General features: G+C 52.6%; 2 protein-coding genes across 3 annotated transcripts in view; both read right to left on the reverse strand.

Moving 5' to 3' along the window:
- The window catches only part of LOC107264990 (homeobox protein six1a), a 20,551-nt gene extending 12,194 nt beyond the window's left edge, over positions 1 to 8,357 (reverse strand). Inside the window, exons 1-3 of one of the 2 annotated variants that reach the window (XM_015733876.2) lie at positions 6,161 to 8,357; positions 4,142 to 4,403; positions 3,741 to 3,975 (exon numbers count right to left, since the gene is read on the reverse strand). In XM_015733876.2, the coding sequence (XP_015589362.1) occupies positions 3,741 to 3,975; positions 4,142 to 4,403; positions 6,161 to 6,451 (788 nt within the window). In that variant the 5' untranslated portion in view covers positions 6,452 to 8,357. Of the gene's footprint in view, positions 1 to 3,740; positions 3,976 to 4,141; positions 4,425 to 6,160 lie in introns of both variants that reach the window. The other variant, XM_015733867.2, reaches the window with a different exon arrangement.
- Positions 8,358 to 11,795: 3,438 nt separating this feature from the next.
- Positions 11,796 to 15,282, reverse strand: LOC112493677 (serine/arginine repetitive matrix protein 2-like). The gene is made up of 2 exons (XM_025080137.1): positions 14,994 to 15,282; positions 11,796 to 14,887 (listed from the first exon to the last, which is right to left on the reverse strand). Exons 1-2 carry the CDS (start codon positions 15,057 to 15,059, stop codon positions 12,191 to 12,193), a joined length of 2,763 nt encoding a protein of 920 aa, XP_024935905.1. The 5' UTR covers positions 15,060 to 15,282; the 3' UTR covers positions 11,796 to 12,190.
- Between the last annotated feature and the right edge of the window lie 4,668 nt (positions 15,283 to 19,950).

Consider the following 19,950-nt stretch of genomic DNA (forward strand, 5'->3'; position numbering starts at 1 on the left):
CCCCACCCCCACTTGTCTCTCTTCTTCTTCTTCTTCCTCTTCCTCCGCTTCCTCTTCATGGGGTACATTAGTAATGTTTTGTTGACACGGGGAGAATTAAGAAGACGAGGCCATTACCGTGTGGCTGCGGCTCCCTATCGTCGCAAGCTGCAAGACATCGTCGGTGGCCGCATCTCCACCAGCATCTACGGCATCTACGGGATCTACGGCAGCCTCCTCATCGTGGACGACACTTTGTCACTGTGTGCCGATACTAGTAAACTTTGCGTTACACAATCCTTCGGGATACCTTCCTTCGTTCACTAACTGCTATTTCCTAGGTGCCAATATTATATCGACCTTCCTTATGCGCGGCCACAACTTCCGGCCCTTTTTTTCCAAGCCTTTCCTCAGGTTCCTCTTCCTCTACATACATAATCATCTTCCTCGGAAAGCTCCGCATTCACATAGCCCGCTGCTCTTAACCATTCCATTCACCTTGTATTGTTGTTTCAGCATCTCAAGAAAAACAAGCGGACGCCTCACGGGGACTTTTCGGCAGCCATAAAGACGATGAAGACGGACGCACATTTTCAGAGCCTTTCCTGGAGCAGGCGCGCGTTACACAAAAGACAAAAGACAAAAGACAAAAGGTTTCGCGACAGTTGCTCAGGAAGTTTGAGCATCTTTTGAGGCGCGGCCTGCCGCCATACGGCGCGACCGCAACACCCGACCTCCTCAGACCTCCTCAGACCTCCTCAGACCTCCCTTTCGCCCCATTACCCTGAACCTTTGGCTGCACGATAAACTTTTCCATTCCTGGAACGACTGGATCGCGATGAGAACGGAGACACGAGAAGGCAGGCTGTGCGTACAAGTGGCAGCGCGCGCAACCCTTTGTCGCTCGACGACCCATCAAACTTTTGAGAAGTTACCACGAAGAGAGTGGCTTAGGGCGAAGCCTCGATAGTCAGGAAAACAAGAAGCGCAGGAGAATTAGTTGTGTGTGAAGGCAAGATGCGTAAATGGAGAAGACGACGTTAAAGCAAATAAGCAGGAGCACTGTGGGACACAGGCCAGTCGTGAGTTATGGACTCGTAGAATTTTATATGTTTGCACCTATACTATAATCTACAGAGTGGACGTATGCATAGTATGCACAGTATGCATAGTGTAACAATGAGGATATTAGTAACGGAATATCGCGGCGCGTGTTTACTTGGTGGCAAAGCAAGAGATAACAGGAGTGTCGCCGTCCTGACTGGCAAAATGCATCCGCCGCATCTTTGACGATCGCAGCTAGAGAAACTCAGATATTGCACAGTAGAGACACGCACTCACGCACTCACGCACTCACGCACGGTCACCCACGCATTCTTTTTATCATTATCTGACAATAGCCTTTGGATTAGGATAGGATAGGAGTGTGTGGCTCTCTCTCTCTCTCTCTCTCTCTCTCTCTCTCTCTCTCTCTCTCGTCGATTCGCCATGTTCGAATATCAACTGGAAAAATGCGCAATTTCTCGCTAGGATATCAAATAACGAGGAGCGTGTGCGTCTAGGCGGGGTGACGATTAAAAGATGCTGAGTGTCGCGAGATGTACACGTGACTATCACGATTACGAGGAAGAAAGTTGAGCAGCGTCTGCCGGGGACGCTTGGCGTCGTTGCTAGTTTTGTACAGCAGACGTAAACCAGAAAGAAATCTATCTCTGTTCCAGAACAGCTAACGATATGAGCGACGCTGGGCGTCCACGCAATCAAATTCAGCCTAGCAGACTCGATCAGCAGCGTTAAATCGCTGGATAACAGTGCCCAAGGGATGTACGTCGTACGGCACGGGAGCCTCGGTAATACCAGGAGGCTCGTGTATTGATTCCCCCTCCGTGTGAACGAAAGAGTCAGAGAGTGAGAGAGAGAGAGGGGGGGGGGGGGGGGGGAGAGAGAGAGAGAGAGAGAGAGAGGAGTGTTTTACGGCGCGTCGATCGAGACGCCCACGAGACGCCTCCTGTCCCGAGGGAGTGCATCCGCCCCTGAGCGTCGACGCGTCCCGTTCACTTGCGGCGACAACAACAAGCGGCGAACGGTGCGCCAGTTCCGAGGCTCAGCCGGGAAGTACAGGGATCGGAAGTGTTCTAGGCGCTAGGATGCGCCAAGAGTCCCAGAGGCCACCGCGCTGGGACGCTTGCAATATTGTCTGGCCATTCTCTTGTAATAAAGGGTCAAAGGGACGCGTGGAGGAGCAGCGGGGCTCGGCAGTGCACGGGCTAACTTTTTGGGGCGTCCCTTGTGGGATTTCCTGTAATTAATATGTCGCGAATACTTTGGCTACGTATCCACGATACCTGGAACCTACTCGATATGGTCGACATTAGGTAGCAGCTATACTTTCTATGGGAATACACAGAAGCCATAAGATATTCGATACGTTCCCCACGGTGAGTTCTGGGGAACCAGCCTGCCACGGTGGTGCTTCCCACTTCCTCCCTTGAAGGCGCAGCCAGCGCACCGTGTATTCCTTCCCGCTCGAAAGACCCTTTTCCCTCGGTTTTTCATTTTCCACTTTTTATACTTCAACTCATCGTCTTCCTCTCATCAGGGTTGCCCCGCTGCACGCCCCGCGAGCTATTTCTACAATTTCTCCAATTTCTAAGGGCAGCAACTTACCCGAGGGAACCTCTACCTTTCGATTTGTCGGCTTGCCTTGCTCCCGCGACTACATCGGGGCGTCCCTCGCGTCACGACTTACGCTGGACGTTTCTAAAATCGGATGTGGAGCAACGACCTTCGAGACAACACAGGAACCTTAGCTCTCCTCTCTGACACTTCTCTTCTTCGATTCTTCGATTCTTCGATTCTTCCTTGTCAATTGTTCAACCTCGAGGGTGTGACTGAACTTGATTCTTTCTCGGAATCCCTTCGATCGTCACGCAGTTCGGTAATCGTCCGAATGGCATTCCGGCGTACGTACCGGTATAGGTACGCGCGGCGCACTGGCAAATTACTTACGCAACAAGAAGATCCAATCATTATTGATGGCCGTAGCACTTATAAATACGATGCCAAAGGAACGCAGGTGAAGTCTCGAGGAGGAGCAGGAAGCAGGAGCGTTACGAAAAACGAGTGCTGATCCTTAGAGGTCGCAGGCGAACGCGGAGAATCGGTGGGGAATATCAACGGGTCAAGGTGCAAATTGAGAGGTACGGATGAGGGACACCCCACGACGAGGTCGCGTAGAAACCGGCAGCAAAGGCGGCAAATTTAGAAGCCTCTCAGGGCGTATTTACACCGCGAACGGGTAGTATTTAGGCATTTAGGCGTGGAAGCTCTAGCGAAGGTCTTTATCGTTTGCCGATGCGGCCGATGCGGCCGATGCGGCCGATGCGGCCGATGCGGCCCATGCTAATTTTAGGCCTAGCCAAGGCGTCCCCCCGGTGCCTCGCAGGCTTGGAAGGCTTGTTATTGTTTTAATAGGCCCGACCAGTTGGCTGTAGCCAATGCCGACCGACGTCCTGAGCGCCTCAAAGGACTGCAGCAGCAGTCGATCAAAGGACCGACACAACGACGCCTAGCACCGCTGCTTTTATGGTGCACTTCTACATGGTGTAGCGCCGTCCCTCTTGGCCAAGACGTCGCGCGTCGCGGGGCGTCGTCTCACGTAAAGTACCCGTACCCCGTGTCGAAATCGCGCCGAAATCGGCCGCGTTACTTATATATATATATATATATGCTCTATTGAGAATTCAACTCGGGAGACTCACCTGTGCTCGGCCGCACGGTCGCGCTGCCTTCTGTTCTTGAACCAATTGCTGACCTGGGTCGTGGTCAATCCCGTACTCTCAGCCAACTCCCGTTTCTCGCGCGGGGATGGATAAGGATTGGCTGCGTACCATTCCCTCAGGACGCTGCGGGACTTCTCCTTGAAGCAGTAGGACGTCTCCTCGCCGTCCCAGATTGTTCTTGGCAAGGGAAACTTGCGTCGCACCCGATATTTTCCTTGATGCGACAGAAACGTAAAATTCTTTTAAGTCCGCGCGGCTCCCTCGTGATTCGTGAAAATTGAGAGAATAAAAGGGAATTTTCAAGAGTGAACAAGAGCTGCGCGCGCGCGCGCACGCACGCACGCACGCACGCACGCATGTTATAACGTGAAGGTACTAACCGACGGCACCGAGAGGCCTCCCTCGCAGTCTCTCCGATTCGATGTAATGGGCCTTGAGCCAGAGGGCCTGGAGCTTCGTGTGATTGTGCGGACTGAAGGTGTGACTCTCGAGGACCCTGTAGAGTTCCTTGAAGTTGCCCCGGTGAAAAGCGACGATGGCCTTGGCCTTGAGGACGCTCTCGTGCCGATGAAGTCTGGCGCAGGCTGGCAGCGACCAGAGGAACCTGCCCAGCCTCTCGACGGACCCAGCCTGCTGAAGTACCTGGACAGACGACACCATCGCCTTGAAGACGATAGACAGGGGGGGCACACTGTTAGTCGGCAGAACTCATCCCGCGATCTCCTCTTACTCTAGTGTATCTTGTATGTGAGATTCTTCGATTGAAAATTCAGCAGCCCCGTCGCTCCTGCGGACTCACGTTTCACATGAAATTCCGCTCGGAAAGCCAAGTAGGAACGCGAATCGCGGTACGAACGGACTTTGCCAGAAACAGGCTTCTCGTTCGACGAGCGACGGAGAGATTCTGCATTTTCTCTTCTTCCACGATTCGTCCAATAAGAAGATAATGGATCTTGTTTAATTCTTTCTTTATTTCTTCGAACAAAAGGATCCTGAGAATTTGGGGATACAAGACAACTAGCGCCCACGTCACACGGTCACACGGTCACACGGTCACACGGTCACACGGGTCGCACCGGGTCACAAGAAGGCCAATTTCTCAACGGCTTGTCTCTTTCAAGCAGCTCGCAATACTCTTTACTTCGAGGGCTGGAAATTTCCCATCGATTTGCAAAACGCCGAAGGTTTTTCCGTGTGACGAAGGCAAGGAGGTTTATACGTCTAGCCGTGCGCACGCGACGGAGACAGAATTCTCGAGGAACAAGAGCACGAGAGAATTTTAGCGTTTCTTCACTCTACCAGAGTGAACTCGGTGCTGCGTGTCCAGAAGCGACGTCCTCCGACGCTCTCTGCACAGCAGCCTTCCGCCGTCCCAGGCGTCGCTACGTTCACGCAGCTGTTAACATGCAAACGAATGGATGCAAACGAATAGCAATTTCGTCTTTAACTATACTTTCTATACTTTGCTTCTGCCAATCGACTCGCTCGACGAACGTCCTGCGCGCCCAATAATTGACACACGCATTCGCGCACATCTCGACTCTTGGTCTTCCACGTGAATTCTGCGAAAGAAGTGGAAACGAGGGTACGATGAAAACCATTCGAGCGAGTCGACCGATCGAACGGTGACAATTCGACTTCTCTTCTAAGCTACAGCAATGACCTGGAAAAGATTCTTTGCGTCGCAGAGAGATCATTAATTCCGAGTTCCCTCTAGCTTTACTTGGAATTATTACTCAGTTAGTCGTAGCAATCTGCATCTATTGACGTGGCTCTTGCTGGAGGGGCCTCATCTATCGATAAGATTCAACGCAAACGTGTGCAGGCCAGAGTTCACAGAATTCGCGTTCTACTGGTCGATCGATTGTAATCGGAAATGTGTCCGAGGACACGACACGACACACGGGGGAAAGATTTAGGACGTAAATGTTGTTGTTTACGTAAATCGGTGAGAATCGAATCTCGGGAAGCGAAACAGGAGGTCCATGTGTCTCAGTCGCGCGCGCGCGCACGTGGTGTAGCTACGTATGCATCCCGAGTAGAGATCCCGATGTCAACAGGAAGAATAAATGATTTAATATAGGAGCAGCCAATCTTGCGAGTGATTTCATTCGGAGAGACATCGAGAGACATCGCGCGGTGGCCGCACCGACCATCCCGCGTTTGGGCTTCCTCGGGACATTGAACCAGTTAAAAAGCGGAGTCGGCCGCGAGGACGCGATTCGGCAGCCGTCCGACGTGCGACTATCGAGCGCAGAATTCCCCGTGCTCTCTTTCCGCGTAACGCGGGGAGCGTGGCTCTTTGCGGGTTGATAAATAATAATTCGTTACCGCACGTAGCAAAAGGAGCGAGAAGAAGAGAATTTCGAGGCCGAATAAAGAGTAGCTGTTGAACGCACCTCGCAAACACAGGCGACCTGCTCCTGGGTGAACCCGAAGCTAGGAAGCTGCCCGTTGGACGTCGCGCCGCCGGCGGAACTCGCCGGGCTGTCCTGGGGACTGTAGGTAGTGGGCCCGCCGGCGGATCCGTAGGCCCCTGTTGAGTCGAGCGATGCCGCGTGTGCACCCAGTGGGGTCGGCGTGCCCTGAGGACTGTAATCTCCGGTAGAGCCGAGAACGTCAGTCACCGAAGAGGGTCCCATGCTACCGGGACCGGGAGCACTGGACGTCGCTCCTCCGTAGGCCATCATCACCTCATCTCCGGGGACCACCCCGCCCCCTGGCACACCGTTTCCTCCACCCTCCACCGTGAAACACCCTCTCGAGCACTACGACTCTTGACGCACTTATTGCTACGTAACCTATAAAGAACTCGAGACCAGCCTCTACTTTCTCTTGGTCTTGCTGATTCGATCAATATTTTCAAAGGGCTAAGTATGGCGCATATTCCTGTCGGAAGCAGCTTCCTCCGATCCTCTTTCTTCGCTCGCCAAGCCTCTGCTTTTTCTTCCGTCCGCCAGCGTGTCCTCTCTTCTCGCGGGGCTCTTATACTTTTTTTCGGTTTCGCGACTGCCTACTAGTTGGATGGCCATTTACGTCTGGACATCCTTGCAAAGGCGCTGAAGATGTTCCAGCCGTCTCCTGGTGGAGCACTGCCTGGACGAGGCGCGCGCAGCGTCTCATCCACAATCGCGAGACGATGCTGGTACGGGCATCAGGATCACCCGATGTCCACCACCTCCGAAGTCGATGCGATATTCTCTCTACTCCCTCAAATTTATCCTCGAGCCGCCAGCGACGATTGTCAAACGTCCCAAGCAATGGGCTCCTCTCGAGTGTCTTATTCTTCTTGTGCAAAATCTTCCAGAGGCATTACGAGGGAAGACAGTCGACAAATACGAAAGGAAGCAAAGTGCCGTTGCGTTATCGACGAAGGAGGAAGATGAGGCGAAGCGAGGAGAGGAAAGAGGAGCCCGCGGAGAACAAGAGAGTAGAGTGTAGAGAGAGAGAGAGAGAGAGAGAGAGAGAGAGAGAGAGAGAGAGAGAGAGAGAGAGAGAGAGAGAGAGAAGCCCAAAGTCGGGTCGCGGATGTGGGGTAACTCCGAGCACTCAGAGATATTTTTAGGCTGCGTAGTGGGTCTCGTGGGTCTCGTGGGTCTCGGGTGTCGCGGCGGCTCGACGAGACGACTGCCGGCGCACTCGGGGATATTTCTCGTATTACCTCTCGCGAGGGCAGCTACGCTTTCCGTTAAAGTTCTAACACTGCATCCTCTGACGCTCTATTCTGGACACTCCTTTCGTTTTTTAAACTCCGCTACACTCTCTTGCTCTTGCTCTTGCTTGTGCTTGTGCGCTATCCTATAGTCCCTCGCTGCTTTTTTAATTATTCCTTCTCGATCCGCGCTTGACCGGACAGAGTATCCAGTGGCGACCGCAACTATTCCGTAATCCTCCAGGAGAGCACCGAGGGGCCTTAATTGTCTTGCATTACCAGACTACTGTATCCGAGATTATGGATGACATCTCTCTCTCTCTCTCTCTCTCTCTCTCCCTCGGTACGCCTGTTCTCCTCTTTCGTTAAGCTTTCTAGTCTCTAGGTGCAATCGAGATGCCGAGATCGGTTCGATTAGCACTGGCGATTTTTCCGAGTTTCGAGCACGACGTCGTCCTATCCACGGGCTCGTGTTTCGTGGGTATTTATAGGCGCTCGCTTCTCGCACGACGCTTCGTCTATTATTAGGATCCCGTTAAACAGTCGATCCTCGTTCCTCAGCACTCGATTACAACCGTTCGATGTTTCCTCCTCGAGAAGTAGAGGATCAACTTTATTCGTCGCTCTTCTTGTCACTGCCAATCGGAAAGTGAAGAACTCTCTGGAGACTCGATCGATGGCACTCGCCAATCCTCAGTTTGCCACAATCACTGCGTAACGTTGTCGCAATGATTAAGTAAAACGCGCGCACGCACAACCTTCGCAACTTTTATGACACCGATAAGCCTCACGGGGGGTCGGCTGGCGATTCGCAAGGAGGAACACCCGGCGAACGATAATACCACTCCTGCGCTGCCACGCGAGAGATGCTGTCTTGCGCACGCACCCGAAACGACTGGCACGTCTGACACGACTGACACGACTGACACGACTGGCGCACGCCGACGTCCCGGAGGCTCCTTCCTCTCTCTCTCGCTCTCTCTCTCTCTCTCTCTCTCTCTCTGTCATGCGCGGCCACCAGCCTATTGGCTGGGGCGGTACCGGGCTGACAGCTCGATCGCGCCTCTTCCTATTGGCGAATAGGCGGTGCTCGGACCACCATCCTATAATTCCATTGGCTCAGCCGACGGGGCCCGTAAATAAGCCTCATTAAACTTACGACGTCGACGTCGCCGGCATCGCCGTCGGCGTCGATCTCCTCGCTCGCCCTCCCGACAATTCCCTACGTTGGCGAATAAGAATGTGGCCGTGTAGCCGTGGTGGCCGTCGTGGCCAGGCATCGAGTGTCGCTCCTGTACTATATGTGGTCTTATGTCTCCTATGTGGAAAAGCTCAGAGCAATGCGGCACCTTCGCCCCCTTCGCCCCCTTCGCCCCCTTCGCCCGCTCGTAAATCGCGCATCCTGAGTCCCACACGTGCTCGACTGTTGCCGGTTAAAACTGTCGCTGCTCGATGCGTTCCTACATTTACATGCGCGCGTGCAAATCGGTTTTAAGAATTCGTTCATAAAATCAATAAACCTGTCGCCGATTCTTTCGACGAAGCAAGAAATGCACGTAGCCTTCCACGTGGACGCACTGGACGCACTGGACCCACGTGACGTTTCTGCTGATCCACGAATCGGCTGTACGCAATGCCGCATTTGAGCAGCATGTAATTTGGAAGCGGCGAAGACCGCGAGCCGAGCAGTAAAGTCAGCAGGAGGAAGACGAGGCCTGCGGCGGGTGGACTAGTCGAGGGAAAAAGCCAGAAGGGAAAAGGGAAAGGACTATTCGCACCCCTTTGGGCGACCGCCCAATCAGGCGAACACAGGAGCAGGTCCTCGTACGTGCTCACGTGGTCCAGCCCGCGAGGATTCTTACGTGAGGTCTTCCGGTTCCCGTACGACAGCCACGGGAGCAGCGGCCACTAAATCGCCTTTACGAATTACCAGCCCCTTTCACTCCCTCCTGCCTTTTCTTCGAGAACAATGTGGTCCCGTAGCATGCACTTCGCTCCAGGCGAGGACGTTCTTGGGCTGTAGACTCCCAGCGTCGCGGCGCACCGCACGTTTCCTCCTCCATGCAGCAGCGAAGCACAAGGGACATTTCGACGAGTTTCGACGAATTTGAAGGAATTTGGACGATTGGCTCGTCGATCGTCGCCGGGCCGCGTCGTCGCACCGATGGCTCCTGTCATTCTCCTCGTTTTCACTCACTTTCTACGATTTAACGTTTTTCCCAGTAGGACAACGAGGTCATCTCCCTGCAATGGAAATACGAATTGAAAATGGCCGCAGGGCATCAAAGATGGCACCGCAGCCTGGATAAGGGACGCGGAGACGCTGCGTCGCGCTTGACGTCGCGCTTGACGTAGCGCTTGACGTAGCGCTGAGGCTGCGCAGAAGATGCCGAGTAACGACTGCGCATCCTTTTCCCTCGAGTGCCCCTTCCTGTCTCTTCGCCATCCCGCATCTGGGTCCACCTTGAATCTCGCAGCAGCGCATCCCCCCCATACGGACGCCTACAGACGCCGACGCCGACGCCGACGCGCAGTCCAGGATGGCCGAGGGAGACAAGTAGGCAGCAGGGTAGTTTTCCCGTTCGACACGTTCGACAAAACGGCCCTCGTGTTTTCTCAGACTCGCGATCCATAACCTGCACACTGGTTTTCCACTCTTTCTCAAAGTCCCGAGTCTCCCCGCAGCCTCCGGAGCCGCCGGAGCGAAGGAAAGGGAAGGAAACATCTTGTGGAAGGAAACACGGGGTTCTCCTAAAATAATGCCTGTTGACCACATTTCTTCGGGGCGGTCGTGCTCGACCTGTGCCTGCGGCCGGGACGTCATCGGGTGGTTTGCATAAAGTCCCCTTTCCGTGCTGACATGGGACGACTGACGAGCGACCAGAGCGACCAGAGCGACCACGAGCGACCACGAGCAGCCTTCGGTCTTCTGCATTTCCTCACTGAAAGTCCCTTCTTCTTTTTCCAGGATGACAAATACAATTTTCAGTGCAAAGTCGATCTTCGCAATTGCTTCCGTGGTTGCGCGTACGCGCTTGGAAGCGAGACACACGCACTTTGGTTGGCCAGGCCCTCTTCCGCTCTCCCGCTCTCCCGCTCTCCCGCTCTCCTGCTTTGCTGTCTCATCGTGATAATATCGCGCTCGTTCGATTTCATTGGGATCCAAGGGACGTTGGATTGTCATCGCATAAAGGCGGATTTCAATTTGAATAGCCCGGCGGCAACGGCCTACGTCGTCGTCGTCGTCGTCGTCGTCGTCGTCGTCGTCGCCGTCACCTCCGTCTCTGTCGTCAACGAACAATGGACAGAGGCTTCCTTCGTAAACGAGGAAGCGAATCGAAGAAGCTTGATTGATTTTCACAATAGAACCTCACTCTTCCGACCTTTGTGCCTTTCTTTATCTTTTTCTTTCTTTTCTTTCGATGCCTTACAATTTTCATCGCAACAGGACATGCCCCGATGATATATTTTCTCATCGGCCCAAGTCGTTACGAAGTTCATAGAGGCTTGTGCCTACTGCCCACTTACCTACCACCCTTTTCAAGCCACCGTACCAAGCCACTTACCAGGAGGATAGAGCCTTACCGACTGTTCGACCTATATGGAAATCCATAAATTTTCCTATTTCGGCCAGAGTCTCTCAGAATAATACGGACGTTACTCGGACGTAACACGACTGCAATCTTGTGACGTGGCTATTTCTGCACGGATTCCAGCGGATTCCTATGGCATTTCCAGAAACTGTCAGACTTTTGTAAAACGCCACCCGTGCGGTTTCGTCGTTCGCCCTGCAGTTGGCAGGGGAAGCGCCTCCCCCTTCATAACTAGACCGTAGAGACCGCAATGTATTCTCTGGCTGTACGCGCGGTCCTGCCGATCAATCTCAGTTTCAGTCTTAATTTGGACATTTACTCAGAGGAACTGCGTCCAACAGGACGGAAATGAATCGTGGATGAGAGACAAAGGATAGGAATAATCGTTTCTCTAGGAAACGTCCTGGAAATCGTCCTATTTGCTCCCCTGACGCGCAGTGCGAAAACGCGAAGCATCGCTGCTGGACCGAGAGCCAGTGAGTGTGCCGACGGGATCTCCTAGTCCGGGGGAGGGGGGGATGGAGCGTGAGAGGAAGAGAATAGGTCAACAGGAGAAGCGCGTATCACGTTCCCATAAGTAGCAGCATGGGGCCCCCTACGAGATCCCGGCAGTAGTAGGCAAATACAGAAGCTCTCATTGAAGCGGAGGCGCCAGGTAGAATTCGAGCTGGTATATGGGATCCCGTGGGGAGACTCTGAATGACACGTAATTGCATCAGGGCTTTACCCTCGTTCATGTTGTCAACCTCGAGAAATGAAATCGTAGCCGGCCGCGGGGACAATTTTTCTTTATTTCCTTCGTTCCGTCTTTTTCGTTACCTCAAGTACTTTTCAATCTCTCCTACCTGCTTGCTCCCTATCCTATACGAAACGCAGCCATATTTTTCATTAACTTTCTTTGCCCAATATATTCTATTCTGCTAATTGTTTACAATGTATTTTTTTTTATTCTTTGATTATTTGATTACTGGATTATTTGATTATTTGATTATTTGATTATTTGATTATTTGATTATTTGATTATTTGATTATTTGGCAACAATATTGACACGATGACAGGATAGAAAAATATTTCTTTGACTATTAGGCTTGTAAGTTTAAAAGGATTCGCGGTGCCTCTCGTTCCTTTAACACCAATGGCAGGTTCACTGTGTGTTTACCTAGAAATCTACCTTCCGCGTCGATCATCGATCATCCTCGAGGACAGGCCGCTCGTGGCTCCCTGGGATACGGAGCGACGTGTCCTTTGAACTTTCTATCCGACAGCTTCCACCACTGTATTTCCTTAGGAGCTCCACGTGAGACATCGTCGTTTCCAGGAGCTGCTTGGGTGCACATTGCACGATGCATTTGACGTCACTGGCCGATGCACTGCACCTCTTTCCCTCTCCCCCCTTCTTCTTCTCCTTTGCTTTACTTTTCGAGGATTTCGTATCCTTACAAGGGCCAGCTTTCTTGAGCTTACATGGACTGATAACGCGATCCACTCCAGTTTCCGGCTTTCCTGCGCCGTCCTTGGATCCAGCATCCTCTCTTACTCTTATGGCTTTGGCTTTCTCACTCGCGCAGGACTGCTTCCTCGCTTCGCTCGTTGTCCTTTTCCTGCTACCTCCCTCCTTGCATTTTTTCACCTCCTCCCTCTCCTTGGCTAACTGATCCTTTACGGACTGCACGTCGTCCTTCTTCGCTCTCGTCGAATTTACTTGAGACTTCTTGCCTCTTCCTCCTTCGCAGGACGAGGTCCTCGTCGCTCGCTGACAGGACACGTCCCTCTCCCCCTCTCTCCTCGATTTCTTGCACTTGGGTCCTGGCTTTGGATACTTTCTTGCGAATATGTCCTCTCCACATTTGACATCATCCTTCCCGGCGCTCACGTCACGGCCATAGAATCTTCCAAGTATCGGAGAAAGGCGTCCGGGAACATGGCTGCAAAAGGACCTTGAGCCGCAGGAGCCGCGTCTCCCAGGAGCGCAGGACTTGTCGCTTCTGCGCGAGCAGGATCTTCTTCTCTTCGATGCTGACTTCTTCTTCCTTCGCGGACATTGAGGTTTATTCGTGCTGCAGGTTTCAGGACCTACATTCCCAGGACACACGTAACTCTTGCAGACGCTGCTCTTTCGCTTTTCCTTCGAGCACGGCGCTCTCCTCGGGCTACAAGGCGACCTGGAACTCCTCGCGGAGGATTTGCTGCTCCCGCAGGATCTTTCTCTGGTTCTCTTGCACCTGTCCCGTTCCCTGGTACAGGAGGGACCTTTCCTGGTACCGGCGTCCTTCCTGCCTTTGCTCCTCTTTCTGGCAGGGCACTGCGGCTTCTTGGTGCTGCACGTCTCGTCCGTGGATCCTCGGGGACAGACGGCGGGGGCGGTGCTGCCGCAGCTCGAGCTCCCTCGGGCTCTCTCTTTGCACTTGCTCTTTCTTTCTCTTGCGGGAGGCTTGCTTACTCTTGCGCTGCACGTTTTCCTCGTCTTACGAGATTTCTTCTTTCGAGGTCTCTTCCTTTCCGGGCATTCACCTTTATTCGTGCACAGCGAATCTTTTTCATCGTCGAAGCAGCCCTTTCGCTTGCATCGATCCACCTTCTTCTTGCAAGATGGCTCCTTTCTCTTGCTCTTGCTCTTGCTCTTGCTCTTGGGACAGTCGTTCCGCGCGCTACAGGACGATTGGGACTTTGCGGTAAACGCTGCGGAAGCTTTCTTCGATTCCCTCGGCAATCCCGGAAGCGACCGCGCGGTACGTGGGAGCGCCGATTGCCCGCTGGAATTGGTCAGGACTCCGACCGAGCCGATGGACGAGAGACCGGAAACTGATCGTCCGGATGCTATAGAATTGAGCGAGGTCCTTGATTCCTTAAGACGCAGAGATGGCATTGCCACCGACGCGCTAGGAATTCGCGTGCCTCCCGAGCAGGAAGTCGGCGCAGCAGGAGACAAAGGGCAGGCGGCATCCACTGATCTCAGTGGTTCCTTTGGGAAGGACACTGCCAGTGATGGCGGCGACTGGCTCGCCGTTCCAAGCGAGGAAGGTCCTGACACTGACCAAGGACCTTCGCAGTCTTGTCCTGCGCCTTCCCAAGGAGTCGTCGTGCAGGTTCGGGGACACGGAGGTGGACACGTCGGTTTCTCTGGATGCGAATTCGGAGGAGACCAGCCCTCTGCGGGAGTCTTCGAGGGACAGCGAGGCTCACGGGATGGACATTGGGGATCAGCTGGAGGCGAGGGTGCTGGCAAGGGGGGTGGACAGCAAGGAGGCGGCGGTATCGAGGGTGGTCTCGGTGCTTGCGAGTGCAACGGAACCGTGCCGTTCTTTGACTCGCCTGAGAGTCTTGGGTCTTGAGCCAAGTTTACGGATTCGTCCTTACGGGCCGTTTCCCTTGCCCTCTCTTCCCTTTCCGCCTCCTTCGCCGCCGATCGACTCTGTATCGAATTCTCTCTCATTTTCGAGTCTCCTCGTATTTCGAAAACGTCCTCGGTGCTCCTCTCTTCCCCGAGGCCTGCCATTCCGAATCCTTCGAATTCGCTCTCCAGCATCTTGTATCCCTGGAGCTTTAACTTGAGATTCCTCGGGACGGGATTCCCGTCGAGCAACGAGGTTTCCTCGACTTTTCGTTTGGCGAAGGGTTTGTGAAAGTTACAGGTCGCACGGTACACCGGCGTATTTCCATCGAAACCGAAGCCCGTGCTTGGCAACCGTCGAACGTTTCCCGCAACCGACGAGCCCGTCGACGTGGCCACGGGTTCTCGAGGTGCGGATGCACATGGAATTCTTAGATCTTTCGAGCTTTTTTCTATTCTGGAGAGCGATTCCTCCATTTTCGGAAAATCGAAAAAGTTCCAAAATCGACGACACGACGAACCCGTGTGTAGTTGACATGCGGATCCATACTGAGAAAGAAATACAGCGAGTGTAGCGCATTGCAAATGGCTTCTGCTAAAAGGGTCAAGAGGTTCACCGATAAGGAAGCTAATTTCGATGCCCGGAGGACTGTACCTGAAAGGGCTTGCTCGTCAACGCGCATGCCAAGTCCTGTAGGAATAGAGTCCTGAATCCGTTCATCCTCTTTGCTTGCTGGCGAGAGGCTTGCCGATATGTGCGGTTTACTTCTGTAGACTAAAATTTAGACTTTTTGGACATACTTGTTAAGCGGAGAATGAAAATAACGAGAGATTTTGTGTGGTGTTTTGGTGAGAGATTCACATGGCCGTAGTATTGTCAAAAGAGGCTAGAACCGAATGACGAATAGTCGATCGTCATCGCTTCTCGAATACGAAAACAACGATGCAACGAGCCAACAATCGATTTGCCTCGTCGGCCTCGTCCGTCTCGTCCGTCTCGTCCGTCTCGTCGCACAGAACAACAGCGACAAACGTCAAAATGGTATAGTCACCGGACTAGCCGATGGTCGGACGTCAGGCCCCTGGCATGCTCGCCACTGTATTTGTTTCTTACTCTCCGCGTTTTTTTTAACTCCTTTATCGTCCTGTACGTGGCGCTAGTAGTTTTCTGCGATGCTCGGCCTGGTCTTTAGCGTCGAACGCATTTCAAGGACACTGAACAGAAGACTACTAGCGCCATGTGTGGCGGAATTTCGTGACGGAGACAACGGACATTCGAAGAACCAACCCGGCAGAAGGAAAGATTCGCGTAGCCCTCTAGATCTCTATTTTCGTACTAGTTTTCCATAGATATATAGGGTTCATGAGCTAGAGAGAGAGGGAGAGAGAGAGAGAGAGAGAGAGAGAGAGAGAGAGAGAGAGTGGCGAGACTTCGAGCGCGCAAGAGAAGGACAAACATAGCGGCCCGTCGAGTGTCGCTCATCACGGGCAGTCTTTGCCACTTTGATGCTGGCGTATTGATAGTACGGATGGGAAAGAAGGTGGAAGAAAGACACTTGGAATTCGACTTTTCGATTGAAATTTGTCGCATGAGACGAGGCACGTTGTAAAATAGTTTTAATGCCGGATGGGTCGAGTGGAGTCTGAGTGAGCACTGTATCTGTTTCCAGGCGCTAAGTACTCGTCGGGATGCGAAGGCCGGCGGATCGATGCTCGGCGTCCATGGTGAGGACGGACCAAAGCCAAAAAGTCCGAATTTCTTTCTGCAGGTGGCGGCTCTAATGAGGTCAGTCGCAGGTCCATTCCTATCGATTGTCGGATCGATGAGAGATGCGCCTCAACGTCACGTGAAGCGAAGTGAAAGATAAAATACAGGACTCCAATCTCGCTCGCATTACTTATTAATTAGAGACCCGCAAAATTAATGATTTTCAGTTGATACGACAGCTCGATAAGGAACATCTAGATATATTGAACCGCGCGAACTGACCCTTCAGTGCTTTGCCTCCCTGCCACATTTGCTGCTCTACCTCTGCTCTACCTCTGCTCTACCTCTGCTCTACCTCTGCTCTACCTCTGCTCTACCTCTGCTCTACCTCTGCTCTACCTCTGCTCTACCTCTGCTCTACCTCTGCTCTACCTCTGCTCTACCTCTGCTCTACCTCTGCTCTACCTCTGCTCTACCTCTGCTCTACCTCTGCTCTACCTCTGCTCTACCTCTGCTCTACCTCTGCTCTACCTCTGCTCTACCTCTGCTCTACCTCTGCTCTACCTCTGCTCTACCTCTGCTCTACCTCTGCTCTACCTCTGCTCTACCTCTGCTCTACCTCTGCTCTACCTCTGCTCTACCTCTGCTCTACCTCTGCTCTACCTCTGCTCTACCTCTGCTCTACCTCTGCTCTACCTCTGCTCTACCTCTGCTCTACCTCTGCTCTACCTCTGCTCTACCTCTGCTCTACCTCTGCTCTACCTCTGCTCTACCTCTGCTCTACCTCTGCTCTACCTCTGCTCTACCTCTGCTCTACCTCTGCTCTACCTCTGCTCTACCTCTGCTCTACCTCTGCTCTACCTCTGCTCTACCTCTGCTCTACCTCTGCTCTACCTCTGCTCTACCTCTGCTCTACCTCTGCTCTACCTCTGCTCTACCTCTGCTCTACCTCTGCTCTACCTCTGCTCTACCTCTGCTCTACCTCTGCTCTACCTCTGCTCTACCTCTGCTCTACCTCTGCTCTACCTCTGCTCTACCTCTGCTCTACCTCTGCTCTACCTCTGCTCTACCTCTACTGCCTTCACTTCGAGCATCATCGCAGCTAAAGTTATAGGTGACGTGCAGCCGCCAACGTGCTCTCGGAAACGCCGGTAACGTAATCCGGTGTCAGACTACCTGACCGATCTAACGCGAGCCTAAAATAAAATAAGGCCCCAGCCTGTCTCTATTCCACCGATACGGTTTGGGTACTTGTGTGACCGTTTGGTTCCGTAAATATTATTGCGTCCTGGATGTTCATCTCCGTCCCACGGGAGAACTAGCAATTTAATGGAATTGCAAGCAGAACGCAATTTCGCTTTGATAGGAAAATCGCGTGGGCACCTGCGAAGCATCTCGAAGAAGCGACTCGTTCGCCGGTCGTTTAACATGGGAACTTGAACTTTCGGCACTTGAACTCTCACGGTGTGCGAGGTGCAATACGGTTAAAAGCTTAAATCCTTCAATCCTTCAATCCTTCCAAGTCTGGGATTCCCAAAGCCACTGTTTCTCCTTCGTTCGTCCTTCTTCTTCTTCTGCTTCTTCTTGGTTGACACTTGGGCCGTGACAAATTAACCGCGTGCACGGCAAAAAAGAATAGAGACATCGTTAGGGCGCCGAGGTGTCGCTTGGGGAAAAAGCGAAAGAGGCCGAGGACGGAGGGTAAGGAAAAAGAAAAAAAAAAAAAAAAAAGAATCGAGACACAACAGATCTTCGGAACCCTCCCTCTTCGACTTCCCTTAGGATCGTCACTTCCTTATTGTTTATATAACACATAAATTCACTCGCAGAAGCATAAACGTTTCGAGTTTACGATGCAAAAACCGAATAATCTATGAGAGAGTCCTACCGTTTGTGTTGACTTTGTCAGAGATGCTTCCTGGATCTTTAAAAGTTCTAAGCAGAGTCTGGGAAGAAGCGTGGAGACTCGACAGCAAGAGACAGCAAGAGACAGCAAGAGACAGCAAGAGACAGCAAGAGACAGCAAGAGGAAGAAGGAAGAAGAAAGAAAGATGTAAATTTTCAAAAGAATAATACGACTCTCCAGACTCGCAAATAGAAAAGGTTTGGACTTGCGCAGCGACTCGTCGCTAACTGAAACCGATGGGCGTTGCTTTATAGTAATGCGATATGTTTGTTCTTCAGTAAATACGCACACTCGCGTGCAAGCAAGTTGGCAGTAGATATACACAGTACAGACACGCTAGCTACAGATAGATTCCCAGTGCGAATACACGCGTGACGCGCGCGATACGAGCGTTGCTGTCGGCCGAAGCGCACGTATTACTTGCGGTGCCGCAGGCGCTCCCAATAATACAATAAAACGTCCCTCCTGCCATTGCTGTTGCTGTTGCTGTTACGTCCAGCGCAAGTGGAGCGCATCTGTCCTGCGTATTACACTAATTCAGTCGCCAGTCACCCCAAGTCTCGGACTAACCGGAGCAGCTTCACTCAATTTGCCGCATTTTTTTCAAGAACTGCGCTGGCTCTTCTGAAGATTTGGATTATTGCGATTATTGCGCTTTCGTGAAAAGATGCGATTTGCAATCTCTGGAGTGAAAAGTGCCCATGCAGCTCGGGCACTTTTGCCCAAGTTAAGCAGCCGCATCCCTTAAAATTATAATGATCCCCAGGAGACTCCTGACTTCCGAGTGACCTGGCCGTTCCTCTGCGCGGCAGCAGTCTCCATCCTCCTCGGAACGCTTCCAGTGCTTCCAGTCAATGCTTAACCTCGAGTCTCAGAGTTTTTAAGTCGAGTGGTTTCCGGTGCGGGATCTTCATTCGATCGAATGAATAAAGTGGATCTTCGGAGGAGCGAAAGTCGAAGGCCAATGCCCATGGGTGCCCCCACGCGAGACACGCGCTAGACTCTACGATCTTCCTAAAGACCACCAAGACCCGGCTCGAAGGACATTCCGAAATACCTGAGGACAGTTTTGTAGTACACGAGTCGAGATCGTCCCGGTCTTCCCGGTCTTCCCGGTCTTCCCTCCCTGGTCCAGGGCCCTGCGGAGGGCGCTCAAGTGCTCGTGCAGGATCGGAGAGATGAGTTCCTAGTGATTGCGAGTGTCGGTGGTGAGGACACGGTACACGCGATCTGTGACCGAGCGAGCCGACGCGGAGCACCGTGTCGATCCTATCTCACCCCACCTCAGCACCGATCTTGGAATTCGAATTCCTCCCTATCTCAGGATTCCATCGTAATTGCTTATCTACGAGGTGGTTGCTTTTTTCCCGGTTTCTTCCTTTCTTTTAGCGTTGAGTCGAGCGTGTTCGTCTAGCTGCCGAACGCACGTCGATCGAGGATTTCTTCTTCTCGCGCGATTCTCTCGCGGTCCGTCACACCAAGGAGACTCCTGCGAGTCTTCGATCGGAAGAATTTCGAAACTGTGTGAAATTGAATGACTGTCCTTGCAAATTTATGGTTTCCAGGGAAAAATAGGTCCTGCGTGCGCGCACCCCTCCGACAAAGATCTTCTAAGCTGAATCCTGAGTAATCGCGTTGTTATCGGATGTCCCACAGAGGAAGCACCGTTCCGCCATGTTCTTCTCGAATTCCTTTTTGAGCTCTTACCTCCTCCTTTAAAGGGAGAATATTAGAGGAAAAGGAATTGGAAAAAGTGAAGAAAAGAAAGAGCGATCCGTTCGTTGTACGCACGCACGTACGGGGCAGCCCCTTCCATAAAGAGATAATGGGACACCTCTATACGGCCCTATTCCCTTTGGAACATCTATATGGAAGCCGTCTGGAGGGCATGGATGCTGGTGATATCGGGTTACTAACATCATCGGTGGCTCGTCGGGGAGGACGGGAGGCAGGAACTCGGCTGGAGGTAGATCGGCCGCCAGCGAGGAGAGAGATGTA

The sequence above is a fragment of the Cephus cinctus genome, unplaced genomic scaffold (assembly GCF_000341935.2).
Source record: "Cephus cinctus unplaced genomic scaffold, Ccin1 Ccin1_scaffold0013, whole genome shotgun sequence".
Classification (NCBI taxonomy): domain Eukaryota; kingdom Metazoa; phylum Arthropoda; class Insecta; order Hymenoptera; family Cephidae; genus Cephus; species Cephus cinctus.